General features: G+C 43.1%; 1 protein-coding gene across 1 annotated transcript; it reads right to left on the bottom strand.

The window, feature by feature from the left end:
• Nucleotides 1-600: 600 nt before the first annotated feature.
• AREG (amphiregulin) lies at nucleotides 601-14,842 on the bottom strand. Its single transcript, XM_033914410.1, has 6 exons — nucleotides 14,728-14,842; nucleotides 13,344-13,514; nucleotides 8,154-8,334; nucleotides 6,313-6,471; nucleotides 4,393-4,505; nucleotides 601-1,257 (listed from the first exon to the last, which is right to left on the bottom strand). The coding sequence occupies exons 1-5, from the start codon at nucleotides 14,768-14,770 to the stop codon at nucleotides 4,412-4,414; spliced, it is 648 nt and encodes a 215-aa protein (XP_033770301.1). The 5' UTR covers nucleotides 14,771-14,842; the 3' UTR covers nucleotides 601-1,257; nucleotides 4,393-4,411.
• Between the last annotated feature and the right edge of the window lie 5,280 nt (nucleotides 14,843-20,122).

Raw genomic sequence — 20,122 nt, forward strand, 5'->3', positions numbered from 1 at the left:
GTTGATGGGTCTGTCCTGTGGAATAACTTATGTACTATAACTGTTATTATGAGTTTTAGAAAAATAAAAGTAAACCCCTAGTTGTTTTAGCAGCCCTTTGCACAGTAACAAAGCAGTCTGTGGGACTGTAAAATATATAACTATGGATGAACCCTGCTGCTGAAAACTGACGATAATGCAACAGGTATGTTGGATGATAAAGAAATAACCTGGAATTTGATTTTATTTTTTAAATGAGTTCAATAGCTTGTATAGTTGATTATCTATTTTTATTGCAATCGGCATCTTGTTCTGATATGCAAACTATAAAATGTGTTAAATAAAATGCGGTGTTCTTGTCACCTTGAGGCAATTCACTCCACTCTTGATTCTCGTCGCAGCTAGGTGCCTGAAATGTAGGCCAGGGTTTTCAAGGCCTACATTTCCAGAAACTATCTGTGATGCGGGCATGATTCTATAAACGGTGCCATCGCATGATTGACATGTGATCAGTGCTGCTTTTGTGGGGAGCTGCTGATCACGGCACCATTTATAAAATTCAGGCCACACTGTCCCTTAAAAGACAAAGGAAAAAGACATACAAACACCAACTCATGCTTATGTGTTCATAAAAAAATATTTAATAGCGTTCCAAAATAAATATCATATGGTTGCAAATTGAGAACAAATCAGAAGGCATTAAATATTAAATAAAATAAATATTTACATTAAAAAAATATTTTTTACTGCCATAGTACATGCACTTATAGCAATTATAAATTAAGCTAAAAACATGTTTTTCAAATCCATCTTCTCCAAGGGAACATTGACAGGATTGTTATAGCAAGAACAAAATTTTGCATTTATTGGAGCCATAAGCATTCAGCCACAGTTAAAATGAAACCAGAATTCAGCATCGGTACCTGGATACTGGCCAGTGCTGAACATATGCACCAGTCAGGAAGTGCTATAAAGTTAGTGGTCTTAGTCAAACCACCGATCAGAGCTGGAGCCTTTTTGCCGTCCTGATTTTTATCTGGCTAATTACCTGTCTAATGGTCCCCTAACTGGTTAAATTCACTGCTCCATCCATGGACCACCCCCAGTCTGGATGCTACACATCTTAAGCAGAACATCACAGCTATTTCCATTTTACTACCCCTGACAAGTGTCCCTTTCATTAAAAAAAACTAGGTCCTATCCACAAGGAGATGTATTCAATGGACAAGGCTCCCCTCAACACAGTTTGGCAGTGAAATTCTTCGTCAGCTGAATATTCTAAAGAGAAAAAGATTAAGAAAACAAATTAACTATGGTGCTTGTTTTAAAGTATATCTGAGCATAAGTCTTCCAAGTAATATTAGAAAAATATTCGGTGGGGCCTGAGGTAGAAAAAGGGTTTAAATATGTCCAAGACATGAGGTTTTGCTTTATGCCTCACTGTCAACACAAGACAAAGGACAGTATTATCATGGATAAAGGTTTGTTTGATAGACCAGTGGTTCCCAACCCTGTCCTGGAGGACCCCTAGGCCAGTCGGGTTTTCAGGATAGCCCTAATGAATATGCAGAGCAGATTTGCATGCCTGGCACCTCGATTATATGCAGATCTCATGCATATTCATTAGGGCTATCCTGAAAACCCGACTGGCCTGGGGGTCCTCCATGTTGCGTTTTTTAATAAAGATTTACATCTTTCAAAGAACGTTTATCCATAGTAACACTGTCCTTTGTCTTCTAGAATTTCATTATAAAACCTGTTTTTTACCAACAAGACAGTATAACAGAGTGCTATTGTAATGTATGCATACCTTGGAGGTGGTTTCCTATGCTTGTAACAGTTTTTCTATGTGGAAGAAGAATGGAATTGAGGAGACTGAGCTCTTCTGCCCAAAGAGGGCACTGTCCATGTTCCAAGATAACTAATCACAAATTATGTAATCAAGGGAAATCAGCAGTTTAGATGAAAAGAAGAAAAAAGGCAACTGCCCTTGCTAATAAATGATTCTTTCAAGTGTGTTATTGAAAACCGAGCACCGATTGATCAGCTTCTCTCAGATGGCAGCTTAGCACTTTAAACTAGCAGAAGTCACTCCAGTCCTCTTTGCATGTAAGATCGATATTGAAAATGGTTTAAGCAGAAGCAGCTCCTGCCTGCCCAAAAGGCAATCCTAACTTTGCCCAGTTGGCTATGTGGATATAGCACATAACTTCTGGGCTCTGCTGATGACCTGGATATTTAGTGATACCCAAACATGGCCTGGCACGGCATATCAAGGTCTAATTTAGTCAGCGATGGCCAACATTTAAAAAATGCTCACCACCATCTGCTGAATATTGACCATGTAAAATGTTCCTTTAAAATGAAACAAGGAAGTACAGTCAAACCTTGGATAGCGAGTATTGTGGTTTTCAAGTGTTTTACAAGATGAGCACAATATATGCGCGTCGCATCACTGATCATGGCTGAACGTAATATGCACCTGTAGTTCAAGTGCACACAACATATGCACATCTCACGCTGAGCGCAGCTAACATAATGAAAGCATCACACCCAATTCACCTGCAGTGTAGTATGTTCGAAATGAGTGACATTTTGCAATACAAGTATGTAATGTAATGTAATTTATTTCTTATATACCGCTACATCCGTTAGGTTCTAAGCGGTTTGAAGAAAATATACATTAAGATTATAAATGAGAAGTAAGAAGGTACTTAAAAAAATATGTATGTACAGTACTGTATTTTCTCTTAAAGTTTTTGGGATGTGGAACAAATCAAACGAGTTTCCATTATTTCCTATGGGGCAATTTGTTTTGATATACGAGTGCTTTAGATTACAAGCATGCTTCTGGAATGAATTATGCTCGCAAACCAAGGTACCACTGTATATTGAAACACGTAGGTGTGGTAAACCTCTGATAATCAAGCCATTCATCTGCCTTTTTCACATCTGTTCTGGGCAGACAGTAAAAAGGGCAGTTGTCACATCTGAGCTTCAGTAAGGGATCAACTTATAGTGAAGTAACAATAAAACAAAAGTTCACAATGTGGTTGAAAACAGAGTGGAAAAGTAGCCAATGGTTAGCGTAGTGAGCTGAGAACCCAGGAAGCCAGGGTTCAAATCCAACTTTGGGCCAAGTCACATCACTTCCTGTACAAACTTACAGCTAGAGAGTTATCAATATGTGCTACTGAGTTAAATGTTCTCAGTAGTAACTAAGTCCCATTGCATAAATGGATCATGGGTTACCAGTACTATACCACATGTGCTAATACAGTAGTGCGCATTAAATAACCGACTATAAGCCTTTTGGAGACAGGGAAATTTCTACCACACTTGAATGTAGCTCACCTGAGCCACCATGCATTTGGGCTGCAAAAACCCAAGGGAACGGTACAGATTAGGGAGTGAAGAGCGGGATTGTTTGTGATGATCTTAAGGTGGCCAAACAGGTTGAAAAGGTGACGGCGAAAGCTAGAAGGATGCTAGGGTGCACAGGGAGAGGAAAAAGGAAGTATTGATACCCCTGTATAAGACTTTGGTAAGACTCATTTAGAATATTTCGTACAATTCTGGAGGCCTCGCCTTCAAAAAGATATAAAAATAATAGTCGGTCCAGAGGAAGGCAACTAAAATGGTATGTTGTCTTCATCATAAGGTGTATGGGGACAGACTTAAATATCTCAATCTGTATACTTTGGAGGGAGAGGGGAGATATGATAGACACATTTAAATACCTACGTAATGTAAATGCGCATTGAGTTGAGTCTCTAATTTGAAAAGAAACTCTGCAATGAGGGCACAGGATGAAGTTAAGAGGTGATAGGCTCCAGAGTAATCTAAGGAAATACTTTTTTACAGCAAGGGTGGTAGATGCATGGAACAGTCTCCCAGAAGAGGTGGTGGAGACAGAGACTATGTCTGAATTCAAAAGGGCCTGGGATAGGCATGTGGGATCTCTGAGAGAGAAAGAGATAATGGTTACTGTGAATGGGCAGACTAGATGGGCCATTTGGCCTTTATTTGCCATCATGTTTCCATGTTTCTATTGAAAAGTGCAAGCTTAACATTTTAATAAAAGCATCTTGATCTAGACAAGAGGCTAAGCACCGTTCTCAGGTAGACCCGATTCCAAAATGTGGATGCTATCGCACAAGGAAAAGGTACACAGATTAAGTACTTTGGGTTTACCTCTCAAGATCTCAAATGGGAATCATATGAATTTCAAAAACCTCAGCACAAGTGAAAATATGAAAGGCAATTCATCATATGCTGAAAAAAAGCATGGTATCTAGTACTGGGTGCTGAAGAAATACAGCAAGAAAGCCGATGAAACTGGATCAGATATATATGTAAATTCTGAAGGGGACAAAGCAACTGTTCTCCCTACATTTCAAGGCAAGGACTCACCTGCACTTTTCATCCTTTGTCACACATCAAGCTCTCCACTTCCATTTTCTTGTCCAAGTTTCCTTTTTTCCTCAACTTCTCCTTCGTATCGATTGGCATATTTTTTATGAGTGCTGTAAGATAAAACCCATTTAAAATGATCATAGTCTATTAACCTATTTCTTTCAGAGTCATTTTAAAGCCGAATCTGTCCTTAATGAGGCTTCAGTAATTACATACATTAGTAGCAGAACTGGATCAGGGATCAACTAGAGACACATAGGAGTTCATTTTAATAGGGTTAGTTGGCATTTAGACAAGAGGGAATAGGGGTGGGGTAGAAACAGTTATGATTGAACGGAACGGATCATTACCATGGTGTAGGAAAGTTAGCAAAAAAATAAAGTGCAAAAAAAAAAAGGCAATTCTCACATGCGTAAGCTGTGTTTTTTGAAGAGCCACAGTAAGCATAGACTCCAGCAAAGTATGTTCTGGGCACAATGTGAGTAAACTTTTCAAATATGAGGGCAATTCTATAAAGAGATACCTAGATATTTGTAGTCTATATGTCTTATTAAAATCATCTTTGTAGCTAGAATAAGAGAATGTGTTTCCTATTAACATTGAAACTTCAGCTAGATGGAGGACCAGGTTGGGAGCAGGTGTAAATGGACATGCACTCAGTACACACTACAGTGCATATTTCAGATGTAGCAAAGGACCCTCAGCCACAAGAGGGCATCCGCTCAAACTCAGGAGCGGGAAATTTCATGGCGACACCAGGAAATATTTCTTCACCGAGAGAGTGGTTGATCCTTGGAACGAGCTCCCAGTGCAGGTGATCGAGGCAAACAGTGTGCAAAAATTTAAGAGCAAATGGGATGCCCATGTGGGATCCCTTAGAGGGTTAAGCCAAGGGAACCCATCACCAGGAGTGGGATCCCTAGGATAGTAGACTTGGGGGTGGGTCAGTAGAGTGGGCAGACCTGATGGGCTATGGCCCTTATCTGCCATCATCTTCTATGTTTCTATCACTGCCTACACACCATCGAAAACCCATCCCTGAATAAGCCTACACCAAAGTTGCATGATGAACATTTTTTTTTTTTTTCATTGTGCACAGGGGTTAATTTTTTAAGAGGTGTGGAAGGCCATTTTTTATAGGACATCTAAGTATGACTGGATGTTTCCCACAAGACGTCCAAATAGCGGGTGGAAGAAATGGCCATTTTCAAACCCGCAAGATATCTTAACTTTTTTCTAAAATGGCCCAGCTAGACATCTAATTATTTTTGCCATTATGGAAAAAAGTTTCCAAATTAAAATATCGGCAACAAGCCATTTGCGTGTAGTAGGGACAAGCATTTTTAATGGACTGGCCACACAGACATGCCAGCAGAGCAGTGGGGCACCCAAGGGGGCAATGCTAAGAATATCACATTAAGGGTGCTAGGTACACATCACACCATAAACCCTGTACATTATATGGTGGGCCCTCCAAAACTCCCCCAAAACCCACTGTGTCCACCTGTCTACCACCCCAATAACCCTTATGCCTGCAGGTATCACCTATATGGCAGTACAGTGGGTTTTTGGTGAGCTCAACTTTCTACTAGAAGTATACAAGTTAAGGCGGCATGGGCCTGAGTCCCCTTCTCTGCAGTCAATTTCACTGCCCACCAGGCTACTCCAGAGACCTGCTTACAGCCCTACTAGGACTGGCCAAAGCATCTATAGCTGTCAGAGACAGGTATGGATTATTTCATGCAGATATTTGGGGGGGGGTGGAGGGGGGGCCACATTTTCATCCAGTGGCCATTAAAGATCCTGTTGTCACAGGGGTTGTTTTTTTTCTTCTTCTTAGTACACAAAGACTATGAAAATTAAGCATCTTTTGTAAACAAGGCACATTTATTTTCTCTTTAGCAAAATGCCACTTACTGGACTACGATGATTATGGTGATGGCGATGAGGCTGATTGCCGACAGCACAACCGCTACCACGACTAGTGCCGTCATTGAGGCATCACTCAAATCCTTAATTTTCTGAGTTTCCAGAATCCGGTCACTGCAGCGCTCTCCAAAATAATGGGGTTGGCACCTGGAAGGAGATAAATGGTGGTAATAACTCAGTGTAACCAGGGCAGGAATTTGAATTTAACATTGTATATAACTAAGCATATCTCAAGACGTTACTGGTATGAAACTGAGTTTCATGAAATACAGTCATCCTTCCAGTATGAGATTCATCAGTGGTAGAAACTCACAGAAATTACTGGAGTATCACACCCCAAGCTAATGTGTGCCATTCCATGCTCTGCTCTATCAATTATAAAACTAGTGACAGTCTATGGTTTCATCATGCAGCTTAGCATTATCCCCTCAGTATGAAAAACATAACAGAGAACCTCTCAAGTTATGCATTATGCATAGGATTTTATGAACTTGTTTTGATGACTATGGAAAATTGACATGCTTGCATGTGCTCCGTCACTGTACAATTGCAAACAAGAATCACATTCACACAGTTGTCAGCAACAGATCACACACGTTAGGTAGAGGGATATTCCTATTACCATCCAGGTAGCATAACCCAGAACGGCTACAATCCTCATTAATCTCAATTAATAACTTCCTACACTGTTCTTACTTTGAGAAAATATTTCACAAAGAGGGTGAAAGAAGCCTTGTTCAGCCTATTAGCGGTGGTACAGAGCAGGGGAATCTGTAGGGGCCCAGGCCCCTGGAAAGAACAGTGTAGCTGGCAGGGTTCCTCAAACACCACCAGCCAAAGATACGAGTTCCTCTAACCCAGTGCTTCCTACTGCTCTGTTCCTTTACTCCTGTAATACCTGCATCTGTGTGCACAGATGTAGGCTTTACAGAGCAATGGAAAACAGTTTTTTTTAATCAGTTAGATGATACAACCAGAGAGAAAGGGCGAGTGGAAAAGTAGGCAGAAATGGAAAAAGGGAAGGGGAGAGACAGTAGAAGGAGGGCAGATTAGAATATCTAGTGCCCCCCCCAACCCCCAAAAAGAAAAATCTATTCTGGCTATACCACAGATAGAAAATACTGTGGTACAATGAGAAGTTTCAGGTAGATTTAGAACAGAAATAGAGGACAGTGGTGTAGTAAGGAGGGCGGGGAGGTTTGCCCCGGGTGCCGTCTTTGTAGATGTGCGGCACCCGTCCTATTCTCCACCCCCTGCTCCTTCCCCACATCCCCCTACTGCTGCTTCCCTTCCCCTGTATCTCTGTAAAGTTCCTGGTGCAAGCAGCAACCCCCTCCCCCCAACCTCCTGTCACGCTTGCGTCCTCTCTTCCGACGTCACTTCCTGGACCCGTGCCTAGGGAGTGACCACGCAGACATCACAGCAGGTTGGAGGTTGATGCTCACGCCAGGAACGTTACAGAGGTACGGGGAAAGGGAAGCAGCGCACGCATGCAGCAGTAAGGGACAAGGAAGGAGCATGTAGGGGTGGGGTGGGGCAGAGAAGAGGGCGGGGAGGGGGTGCCACCGTCCCGGGAACCTCACCCTCGCTATGCCTCTTTGTGGACATAAAGACCACCTTTCCCCTCCTCAAGTTCAGGGGAAAAGGGAAGGTGATAAGGAAGAAACCAGATTGGAGGGGAATCCTCCGCAATGCAGACCACAATAGGGCAGACCGATCTCTACCTGCTCTCATCTATTGTGTCACTTTAAAAGGTCTCACTCTGAAATTCTTCTCCAAATGCACCCAACTCCGAAACTTGCAGACATTGTGTCTGCATGTGAGCTCACCTGCATGTCACCTTTTCAAGGTGCTCCAAATGTATGCATTCACCGTGAATACAAAAACTCTGGTGGGTGGTTTCACAAGGATTCTCCTTATTTTTCTTCTGTCCCTTTTTTCCTGCCCTTTTCTTCTTTTTATCGCCGTTCTTCTTGTCACCTACTTTTTTGGGTTTAACTACAGGTTCAACTGGAAACAAAAAGGAAAATCAATTAGTAAAAAGTCAATTTTGAAAATTTACCAAAAAACCCCCCACATTTTACAAAGAGGCTGAGGCAAAGCCTTTGTATTTTAAAGAGGCTAAAAGGTCAGTACTCCTTTTTTCAACAGGATTTTACAAGGTGACTGCCTGAGATAATGGGGAGTGTGAATACACAGGACCAACATTTTCACAAAACAGAAGTTAATAGCACTTCATTTAAAAAAAACAAACCAGATATGGTGTCCATGAAGCACACTTGAAAACTTTATCTTCCTAAGCTAACCACTGAGAAAAATCAAAGAGCAGCCAGCGTGGGGATTTATGGTGTTGTGCGAGGTATAACAGAATCCATTTTGACTTGCTTTATCTGCAGACCAAAACTAACTCACTGTGTGACTGAATAAGTCCCTTAATCTTCGTGTGCTTTAATTTATTTTGGTATAAATATCTGATTTTTTTGAACAAATAACCAAAAACTAGTCTTAGAGACATTTGGAGCATTTCTGCATCTCAATGGCCATGAATTTGGAATTGGAGGATGAGATGCACAGCGTCAGCATCTATGAGACAAACCTGGTTTTTCCTGTTACACAGAAGTTTTTGGACCCCTGTTCGTTTACAGAAATTGGATAGTTCTAAGTTTAACAGATGCTGGCATTGTCATCTTGATGTAGGGACACTGGATCATCTACTGTACTATTGTCCCTTGATACTTAAATTCTGGAGATTCATTTGGGGTCAAATTATTACGATAATGGAAGTTCCATTATCGTTGTCATATGATATAATATTGTTTGGAACGATATTATTCCCCAAGAAACCAATCAGTGCAAACCAGAATAAATTGCTCCTCATCATGACAGGAGTGGCCATGAAACTTATAATGAAAAATTGGAAAAGTTGGGATAACTTAAATTATAGTTTTTGGTGGGAATCCTTATGCCAGATGTACAAGTTTGAAAATATTAATTTGTTACAGCTGGGACACCATAGGAAATTCAAGGAAATTTGGGGCCCGTTAACAAACTATTGTAAGATTTAAATGTTAATTATTAACATTTCCCTTTGATTCATGAAAGATTGTTGCATAAATCCAGGAGGGGCAGGGGGGAGGATTAATTTGTTGGAATAGAGTGCAGTATATTATATTACTTGATTGTTAATCTGTTGCACTATGTATTGGATTTCAAAAATGAATAAAGAATTTAAAAAAAATAATAATAATTTGGGGGCTCTTTTACTAAAGTTTAGTGTGCACAAAACATTAAGCCCATTTTTATACCAGTGACATTCTTAGCATTTAGTACAGTATTCCAGTTTTAATGACTACTTTGTATTAACCACTGACAGAAAGGAAAACTGCCTGAGAATTCTGAGTACTAAAAAACCCCCAAAAAACCAACACAAACTATGGCAGAGTACTTTGAGAAATCTGCTTTCAGTCTCCTGCACTAGAACTGGGTCACTTTCAAGCAAGTTTCCAAATTCCCCATTTTTAAGTGCATCTAAAGAAAATGGGGCTCAGAACAGTACAAGTATATCAGAAGTGTATGCTTTTGTTGCAGGTCACACAATATCCTGAAAGAGTAGGGGGGGGGAAAATTGGGTCAGAAGTCTCCTGCCCAATTAAATATAATCTGACAATATTATATGAGGGAGAGTGGAGGGAGAGATCAATGACATAGTGACAGAATTTATCACCGTTCCTGTCCCTGCGGATAACCACGGGAAACTATGACCTTTGAAGAATGCTGGTGTAGAAAGACTGAGGTTGAGACAGACGCTAAAAAATGACAGTCTCTGGTATCCAGAGCAGATATTGTGATGTCATAATGCCTCATTCCACCAATGCCTAAGAGCCAACCTCATCAGCGATATCACAATGGCTTCCTTATCCTATACTTAGCTCAAATAAGAATCAGAGTATGAATGGACACAACCACTGACCCTCAAATCTTGCATTGGAGAATACTGGCGTAGAAGGACTGAGGTTGAGATACACTGAAGAATGACACGGGATGGTTTCCCGTGGTTATCTGCGGGGATGGGAATGGTGATGAATTCTGTCACCGTGCCATTCTCTAGGTGAGAAGCCCAGGCAGGGAGAAGTGTGTGTGTGGGGGGGGGGATTAATGTACATGTAAAGGAAATTGGATTATGGTATGCCATTCTCAAAGGATAACAGAGTACATAAACTGGACTGATCTCATTAAGCAGATGTCTTGTTACAGCATGGAAGGGCTCCCATAGACTGCCAGTCACATAGGCGTTGAACATTATCTTTCCAGTTGGGTTAAAATAGCTCTCCATGCATGTGAAGAGAGTCATTTCCACATTGCACAATCTGATGCACCTCGGTGCACTTTAACCGCATACCACACTGATGATGCAAGCGTTTGAGGGCGATGCATTTTCAGCACTAAAGAGGAGCTGATTCAGTGACTTAGTCACCATCCTAGAGCCCGGCACTGAAGAGTGCAAGCCTGGAGGCCAGGATCTGACAAACTCCTGCACCTGCACACTATTAAAACAGGCTACACAGCTGAAGTAGCGCACCTTCTAGCCTTAAGGCACTTTATTGCCTGGAAACTAACACAAAATCTTACATCTGTATCCTCTTAGGGCATGTACACTCTTATTATAAAGGTGAGAAATGATCATTTATACCTTTTCATTTGCCAAGTGTCTTTTTTTTTTTAAATGCTGGGCAGTAGAATCACCAGCAAAGTAAAAGTCCCTAAATTAAACATGTCATTAATAATGTGTCTTGGAGCGGCAAAGCACAGAGGGTTGCAGTGCTCCATCTGTTAACCAGACTCTTGGTATTCTCCTCGCATCCAAAACTAGATATTGCAATGGGGCCATAGCCTAGTTAGACCACTGGACTGACAACCAGGGAAGCCCAATTCAATCCCAGTGCTGCTCCTTGTGATCTAGAGTTGTCACTTAACCCTTCGTTGTCTCAGGTATAAACTTAAATTCTGAGCCTCTGGCAACAGGGAAAACTCCAAATGTACCGAAATATAACCCGATCTTGAGCTATTACTGAAAAAAAAAAAAAAAAAAAATGTCTTGAGCTAAAGCTAAACCACCTTTAAAACCTGCTTTGACACACAGCTCCTGATTGGTGAGGCCCGACTTTAGTACAGGAAGAGGCGGTCGGAGCATACCGCGAGTGATTTCCTTCACTCGCCAGCGCTCCGGCTGCCTTTTCCTACCTCCCCCTTCGCGGTCAGAAAATACCGCAAATGATCGGGACCGCGAATTTACGGGGGAGCACTGTACTACAATCAAAGGTAGTATGCAAATCTGGGCGCATTGCCAATTTGCATGTGCAACTTAACAAATCAACAAGTGCCGCTCATTGTCAGGAACAAGCAATTATTGACACTAATTAGAATTTAAACACATTCTAAGCGCATTCTATAACGTGGTGCACATAGATTCTATTGTACCGGTCTCAAAGGGGGGGCATGGACAGGTGATGGGCATTCCTAAAAGTTAGGCACACTGTTATAGAATACACCCAATGCACACACATAATTTAGGTCCAGGCATTTATTTCCACCTGGTTTTCATTGGCAAATGACCATGTCTAAATGCTAGATTCTATTTATTATTAGTCCCAATAATGGGGAGGGGAGGAGCCTAATTGACAAATTTGAATTTTCACACACATCTTGCCATGCACCATTTTATAACAATGTGTACCCAAATCACAAGTATACAAACCCAAAGGGGGCATTACCATGGGAAGTAAATGGGCAGGTCAGACACGCTCCTAAAATTTGCATCGTGTTATCAAAATACAGGGAATATGCATCCAGATTGAGCCTCAGGAATTACACCTGGCTTTAGCAGGCACTGAGTGCCATTTTTTTGCTGGGGGGCGTGCCAAAATCAGTACTTGATGCTAATCTAAATGGGCACTCATTTTGAGGGCCCATTAAGAGTAGTATTGGGACACCAGTTTTGGAGAGCCCTAACTGTCGAGGGCGGCCCCACATCTTCCCATAGTGTGGATTCACTGGAAATGTAATTAACTGCAGGTAATGCATGGAAAAAAGACACCTATCCAGGCTACATTAATTGTGTCGTGCTATCAATTAGGGAGTAATTTTATAACAGGTGGCTATTCAATAATGGAAAATAGACACCTGCATTCCTTTACTGAATAACAGTGTGATCAAGAAGATAAAACCAACACAGTAAAACTTACTTCTAACTGGGAACTGCTCGGCCTACTTTGGTTCAAATCTTGGCTGCTCTATACGTAGCCGATGTGTCTTCAGGACATATGGACTCCTGAGGAAGGCTAGTATTGCCGAAACACAGACCATATCGAGTCCTATTATTCCACGGCACATTGTCCACCATAGAGTACAGGTGCCAAGTTATTGCTAGACTTTCATAATAAACACCTTTTTGACACTTTTCTGTTTACATCTGGGCACTGCGTATTTTTGTTTCCAGTTTTGTGGAATTGTTGCTTCTCCTCTTTGGCTGCATAGCGCCTATTTTATATTGATTATCTCCTTATTGCACAGAAACTACATCTGTGCTAACTACAAGGTGTAGTGTTCACAAAGATCCCCCCAAATATTAAAAGCTAAGATGCCACTTTAACTATTACCTCACACTAACTGCTGTGTTAACAGCTAATGCAACCTACCAAATAGGCCCCCTCCCAGTCTTAGTTAGCTCTCCCTTCTGCAAACTTCTCAAGCTGCATAAACAACCATGTTATTTTTCCCACTTTGCAACCAAGCGTCATATCCACACCTCTTCTTTTTACCACACTTACTAATTTCACAACACTGAGGGTCCCTTTTTTTGAAAGCCACAGTAGCAATTCCCATGTGGCAAATGGGACACGGCCTATTCAATTCTTATTGGCTGCGTCACATATCATCTACCATCAAGGTAATAAGCTTCATAGCGGTATAATAAATGCGGTCTTATTTTTGTTATTCAAGACTTCTTTGATGTTTCTTACCTCGGATCAAGTCTTCAGTATATTCATATTGAGATAAGTCTTCCTCACTCTCCTCATAGTCATCTGTTACGATTACCTCTGTCCTGTTGAGGCTGTGCTCTTTGGAGACGGACACATTTCTCTCATGTCCTGTGGTATTCACTTCCAAACCAACAACTACCTGGTAGGATGCTACAAATAAAAAGAAAAAAAACCTGCATTTTATAACACAGATCTTACTTATGCACTCAGTCTCAAATGCCAATACACTGTTGGTTATTAATCTGATATTTTAATCTGCTAAGACTACTAGAGGATGGAAAGAACACAGGTGGGGCACTGAAAAGTTCTCAGCCCAACCAAGACGAGAAATGATGCGGAACCATGAAACTTACAAGTTATTCCACACTTTTCTTGATACTTCTGTTTCAATGATATGAAATAAGTATGGAATAACTTGTAAGTTTCATGGCTCCGCATCATGTCTCGTCTTGTTTGGGATGAGAACTTTTCAGCAGCCCCCCATATTACATAAGAATCTTATGAAAGTTCAGAGGCAGTCTCAGGAAATATTATTCTTGCCTACCACAATTTTCTTCCCGCTGAGAGCAAGCTCAACCCCTGTAGATCCTGCCATTAGCAAATAATTTCAAATCAGTCTAATAAAATTGCACTACAAAGGCTGATGTTTCAAGGTGAGGTTTTATCATTTGGATAGCACACACGTTTGTCAGTAAACTGTAGTGCACGTCACAGCAAGCAGTTTGGGTTGGTTTGGTTTTTCCTAAAGTGTTGTACAGATCTTTAAGAAAATGAGATTCATTTTGAATATGTGCCAATTCAAGCTGCCAGATTTGTTCCATTGCTTTATCCAGATTGCAAAAGACTAAATTATAGTTCACAAAGGAATCTACCAGTGAATACATTAATCTAATCCGGGGCAGTTCAAACAAAATACTGCTTGTAGGTTTTGACAATCATCCTACCTTACTAGAAAGGGCAGAAACCCACAGAGGTGTGACCCTGCTAATCTGCAGAAGTGGAAAAAAAAAAAAAAAAAAACCCAACCCGACAACCCAGTGGCACAAACTGTAGAACCTTAGCTAAAAGGCAAATCTACTGTACTTCTGCAAAGATATACAATACAAAATTTGAAATGCGGCATTAGAAAGCTTTTCTCCCCCCAGCATCCTTGAGAGCACAGGACGCCACGTGCCTCTAGAGCAAAGCCCATTCCTCCAGCCATCATTTTCATGAAAGGAAAGTGCTGGGTAATGGAAACGTGCGTTCCTTTTAGAAAGGAGTCGAGACTTTAGCTTTCCACTCCAAAGGGTAGTAAGAGGATCCAGCAGGCTCTCGAGGGGGGAAAAGCATATATGTGCACAGGGAGGTGGCAAGCATTTACCTAGGACGGCGAACAACAGCAAGTGCCTGAGAATGGGATCCATCTGTGCCAGCAAGGAGGAAGTAGCGCGCGCTCTCCACGGTCAGCTCCTGCAGCGTTCTGGGAGCTGTGCCCGCAGCCGCTGCTTTATATCCGGCGGTTTCGACGGGGGCGTGTCCATTCTAAACCCGCCCCCTCTTGCCCGGGGCAATAGAGTAGCGCTAGAGGGAGCGGAAACTGGGAATGCCCGCGGTGAGCGGTGAGCTCATTCTTGGTGGGGGCGTTTTGCTCTTTGGAACTCTGCGTAGGAGAAGGGTTTCCTTCCTCCAGGGGGAAAAAGGAAAGGAAACCAAAAGGCCAGAAGTGGGGCTTCCCTTTTCTAATATATGTCCATTCAGGTAGATGGAAGTGATCAGAGACGCTTGGTCAGTCCCTGAGAGTGAAAGTCTGCGGGAGTTAAAATGCATGGAAAGGAATGTTTTTCCTAACTTTCATTACTTCTAAACTAGGTTTTCTATTAACAGGGATGATCTCAACATCAGCCGTGTTCTGTCAAATGGTTAGGTGAGTTTCACTTCAGCTAACATCTGTACAGACAGTTATTTAATAATGTCCACGGTCCCTCCTGGAAACAACAAAAAAAAAAAGTCTTCCAATGCACAAGGAAGAATTCAACTGGAACCAGGAAGTCGCGAATCACTGCAAAGGTAGCAGTTTATATTTAAAGAGATGCAGAATGCTCTAGGATTACTGAAATGCCAACTAAATATCAAAATAGCAGGAAAATATTTTAAAAAATAATATAAAACGGCTCTTTCAACCTTTGTAGGTCTGTGCTCTTTCTCCCAGTGCTGAGTACGTGCATTTTGCTATGTTACTTCCCTTAAGGAATGACCAGCAGGAGACAAGGAAGAAGGATGTCTGGAGCTGGTGTAGGAAGAATTGGTAACCTGCTTCCTTTTCAGGGCTCCCAGCAAAAAAGATATTGTAACAGGAACATGAGATGGGGAAAGGAAGTAGAGAATGACACAGGGACAAAGTTTGTTCCCGACTCCACCCTGTCCCTACAAGCTCTGCCACTGTCGCCGCCCCACCCCCACTGGCTTCATCTCCATCCCTACCCCGTCCCTGCGAGCTCTGTCCCCCATCCCCGCCCTGTCCTCACAGACTCTGTCTTTATTTGCACAAGCCTTGAACACTTAAGATTTTATATTTAAATAAAGTATTTAAAAAAGGATAAAAGGCTAGATTCACTAAGCCCACTGATCGTGTACACACCCAATTCACTAACCTCTGTGCCGATCATCCTCCGATCCGATCCAATCCGCGCATGCAAATAAGGGGAAACGGCATGCAGTCAGCGATTCACTAACCAAAATATGGAACACCGACTGGGCTGGCCCATCAACAAAGAAGCGACTGCTGGGGACCTGTCGCTCATGTCCTTTCCGACTGCCGCCCTGAAAAAGTTTCTTTTTTTTTTTTATATATAATGTTTCTTTATTGGGCAACGACAACAACATATAGTACAACACCAAACTTGTACAAAGCAGCAACACCAGGATATAAACATAACAAGAAAGAAAAAAAAAACAAAAACAAAAAAAAACCCCGCAAGTGCAGGTATGCATAAATCCATAACAGCCCAATACAGTATTTTACCATTAACCCCCAACCTCCCTTCATGTAGAACCCCACTCTCCCCCACCCCCCCCCAAGCCCCCCCCCCCAAAACCCAGACCCGTATGGTGCATAACACTCTAAATGAGAATATACAAAGAGAGAAAGAAAGAAAAAGACAAAGCAAAAATAAAATAAAAATAACAATAAAAAATATACTAGAGGAAAGAAACCAGGACAAAAGTCCGATCACATCTAGGGCAAAGGAAAAGAGCGCATGAACCCCCACCCAGTCAGCACAACCCAAAGGATTAGCTATTCAGTAATACACTCCGTTCCCTATGAGAAAGGGACAACCAGTATCCCTCCCACACATCCTGAAATTTAGTCCATCTGCCCTCATAATGAGACCCCACCATCCTACGCTCTACTAGCGCTAATTCATAAAGGGACCCGTGCCATTGGGAAAAAGATGGTATAGAGGGAACCCGCCAGAATATCAAGATGGCCCTCTTAACCAGGAGCAGAGCCTTGAACACAAACAATTTCTGTCCCCAGAGCAACCAGAGAGAGCCTCTCCAGCATAAAAAAGCGCAACATCCGGGGCACATGCTGGCAACGTGAGGGATAGGGAAGACAGGAAAGCCCACACTCGCTTCCAAAAAACCTGTATTAGAGGGCAGCCCCAAAACATATGTCCCAGGGTAGCGGAGGTCGCAGAGCATTTGGGACAGCGCTCATGCTCCGCAAAGCCAGCACTGTAGGCCCTCCGAGGAGAGATAAACATTCTCTGGACGAATTTATACTCCTGTTCCCTGTGTATCATATTGCAGGAAAGAGTACGCAGGAAAACAAAACAATGTGAAAGCATTGGGGACGTAATATTGCATCCCAAGTCAGCGCTCCATGCCCCAGCCAGTATGTCCGCCCTCTCAGTTGACAAAGGCAATTGTAGCTCAGTGACATAGAAACGGAGGCGCGGAGCAACATCCTCCCATAAAGCCAGACTTTGACCTAGACTCTTCGCCGCCACAGCGCTCCGGACGGTTCCCTCAAGACCAAGCACATAATGGCGTAGTTGCACATAACTAAAAGCATCCACTCGATCCAGCCCATATAAAGACGCCAGTCCCGTGGCGGGCAGGATGGCTCCACGGTCGTCAAGAACATCCCCCACTCTGCGAATTCCCCATGAATGCCAGAGCCGAAAGACTCGATTGTCACTGCCCGGGCTGAACTGGGGATTCCCCACAAATGGTAACATAGGAGAAGCACCATAATTTACACCCAGATGTTTACAAAGCAATTTCCAAATGAGTCTCATATAAGCCCAAACCACATGTCCCCGTTGTAATGGGTCTAACTGGGCCGAAGGGGCATGTAGCAGGAACAGTCCTGAAACCGGATACAAAAAGTCCCTTTCAACCGAAAAAGTCAAAAAGGAGGAGCTCTCAAGACACCAATCTCGGACTAATCTCATACCACACGCTAGATTATAGGCTCGTAAGTCCAAGAGGCCGAAACCCCCCTGCGCCTCCGGTAACATCAAGACACGCAGGGGCAGTCGGGGCCGTCGCCCCCTCCACAAAAATGTCCGCAGAGCACCATACAATTCGTCCAGGTCCGCCCGGCGCAGCCAGATTGGCAAAGTCTGTAGCAGGTATAACCAGCGAGGCACTATCATCATATTATATAAGAAAATGCGACCAGCCAAAGAGACCGGTAGAGCTCCCCACAGGCGGAGGCTCTCAATAGACCGCCGAATCAAGGGCCGTACATTTATCTCATAAAGGCGGGATAAAGATGCAGGGATGAACACTCCCAAATATTTCACCTGTGAGGAGGCTTCTTTCATGGGGAAATCCGACCAAAGATGAGAAATATTTAAATGGATAGGTAAAGCCTCAGATTTAGATACATTAAGCTTAAGACCCGATAATTCTCCAAATTTAGCAAACAGGTCCAACAAAGGAGAAAGATGGGAGACCGGATCAGTGAGGAGGACCATGATATCATCCGCGAATGCCATGCATCTCAGTGAGGAACCCCTAGCCTCCACACCCACGATCGAGGGATGAGTGCGAATACCTAATAATAGGGGTTCCAAAAATAAGATATAAAGCAAGGGAGACAAGGGGCAACCTTGCCTGGTGCCTCGCCGTAAGGAAAAAACCGAGGACGGCTGCCCATTGACCAGCACCGCCGCCTCCGGACTAGAATACAAGGCACGGAGAGCCCCCATAAAAAACTCCTCCACCCCATATCGGTGTAACAGTGGGAAAAGAAAGGCCCACTCGACCCGATCGAAGGCCTTTTCAGAGTCAAAACTAATGGCTAAAGCCTGCTGCTTCCTTGAATCACAATGGGCCAATGCAATCAAAAGCTTACGAACATTGTGACCCGCCTGTCTCCCCTTCACAAAACCCGCCTGTTCCACCCCTACCAACGAAGGAACCAATGGGGCCAACCTATTAGCCAATATTCAGGCCAAAATTTTTAAGTCAACGTTGATGAGTGAAATAGGGCGGTAGGACTCCACCAAAAGAGGGTCCTTGCCAGGTTTAGGCAGGACTGTAATCAACGCCCGATTAGATCCAACTGGAAAATGTCCCCCCTCTACAGACTGTTGAAAGTAGTTTCTCAGCGGGTCAGCCACGTGGCCCTGCAGTATACGATAGAACTCCCCACTATATCCATCCGGGCCCGGGGACTTACAAAGAGGAAGATTCTTTATTACCCCTAATACCTCTTCCCGAATAATTGGGGAGGCCAGGCTTTCGCTATCCTCCTCTGAGAGACGAGGTAAAGGGAGAGAATCTAAGTATTCTTGGATCGATACGTCCCTATCCACCACCTCCGCCGAATAAAGAGCTCTATAAAATGAGACAAAAAGCCGTTCTAGGTGGGATTGTGCTGTCACCAACCGCCCCCCGGAGTCTTTAAGAGAGGTAATGGAGGAGGACCCCCTCCGCGCCTTAGTCAACTGAGCCAACATTCTGCCCGGCTTGTTACCAAACCGATGTAATCTATACTTATAATAAAAAAGTGTTTTTTGGGCACGTTCATGTAATAGGGCATGGAGCGCCGACTGCGCCAATTGAAATTCCCGTTTATGAGACCCCGTAGGGGAGCGAAGGGCCAAAATCCTGCTCTCCCGAACCTTACGCTCAAGGGCCAGTATCCTGGCTGCCAACAATTTTTTTTTTTCGAGCACAGTAAGCCAGCACCGCACCCCAGAGCACCGCCTTAGCTGCCTCCCAGAAAAGACATCCCTCCCCAACATGCTCACTATTGAATTCTGCATAATCTTGCCACTGCTGCTCAAGGAATGTCTTAAATTCAGGGTCGGAGTACAAAGCTACCGGAAATCTCCATTTTCCCCCTCCACCCTGGTGGCCCCCTGTCAGATTCACATCCATCCACACCGGAGTGTGATCAGAGATGACCAGTGCACCTATTTCTGAGTGATAGACTTCTGAAAAGAAAGAACGAGAAAGAAAAATAAAATCAATTCTAGATGAGGAATCATGCGCTCTAGAAGAATGTGTGTAGTCCCTTTCGTCAGGGTGCAAAGTTCTCCAAACATCCACCAGATTCAGAGCATCCATCCACGCTAGGAGCCCATTGTCAGATCTGCCCGTCGGCCGGAGGTCTCCCCTGATAGAATCCAATACTGGATCCAAGACAGAATTAAAGTCCCCCAGGAATATCATAGGGACCCCCGGCATCTGTGAGATAGACATTAGAACCCCCAAAAGCTTCTTGTAAAAAGCTCTTTGGGCACTATTGGGAGCAT

The sequence above is a fragment of the Geotrypetes seraphini genome, chromosome 1 (genome assembly GCF_902459505.1).
Source record: "Geotrypetes seraphini chromosome 1, aGeoSer1.1, whole genome shotgun sequence".
Classification (NCBI taxonomy): Eukaryota; Metazoa; Chordata; class Amphibia; order Gymnophiona; family Dermophiidae; genus Geotrypetes; species Geotrypetes seraphini.

What these genes read in the sequence shown, in the direction of transcription:
- AREG (XM_033914410.1), bottom strand. Translation starts at nt 14,770, where the DNA reads ATGGATCCCATTCTCAGGCACTTGCTGTTGTTCGCCGTCCTAG. An exon ending in GCTGTTGTTCGCCGTCCTAG is followed by an intron (nt 13,515 to 14,727) that starts GTAAATGCTTGC and finishes TTTTATTTGTAG; the next exon opens with CATCCTACCAGGTAGTTGTT. An exon ending in TACTGAAGACTTGATCCGAG is followed by an intron (nt 8,335 to 13,343) that starts GTAAGAAACATC and finishes TTTTGTTTCCAG; the next exon opens with TTGAACCTGTAGTTAAACCC.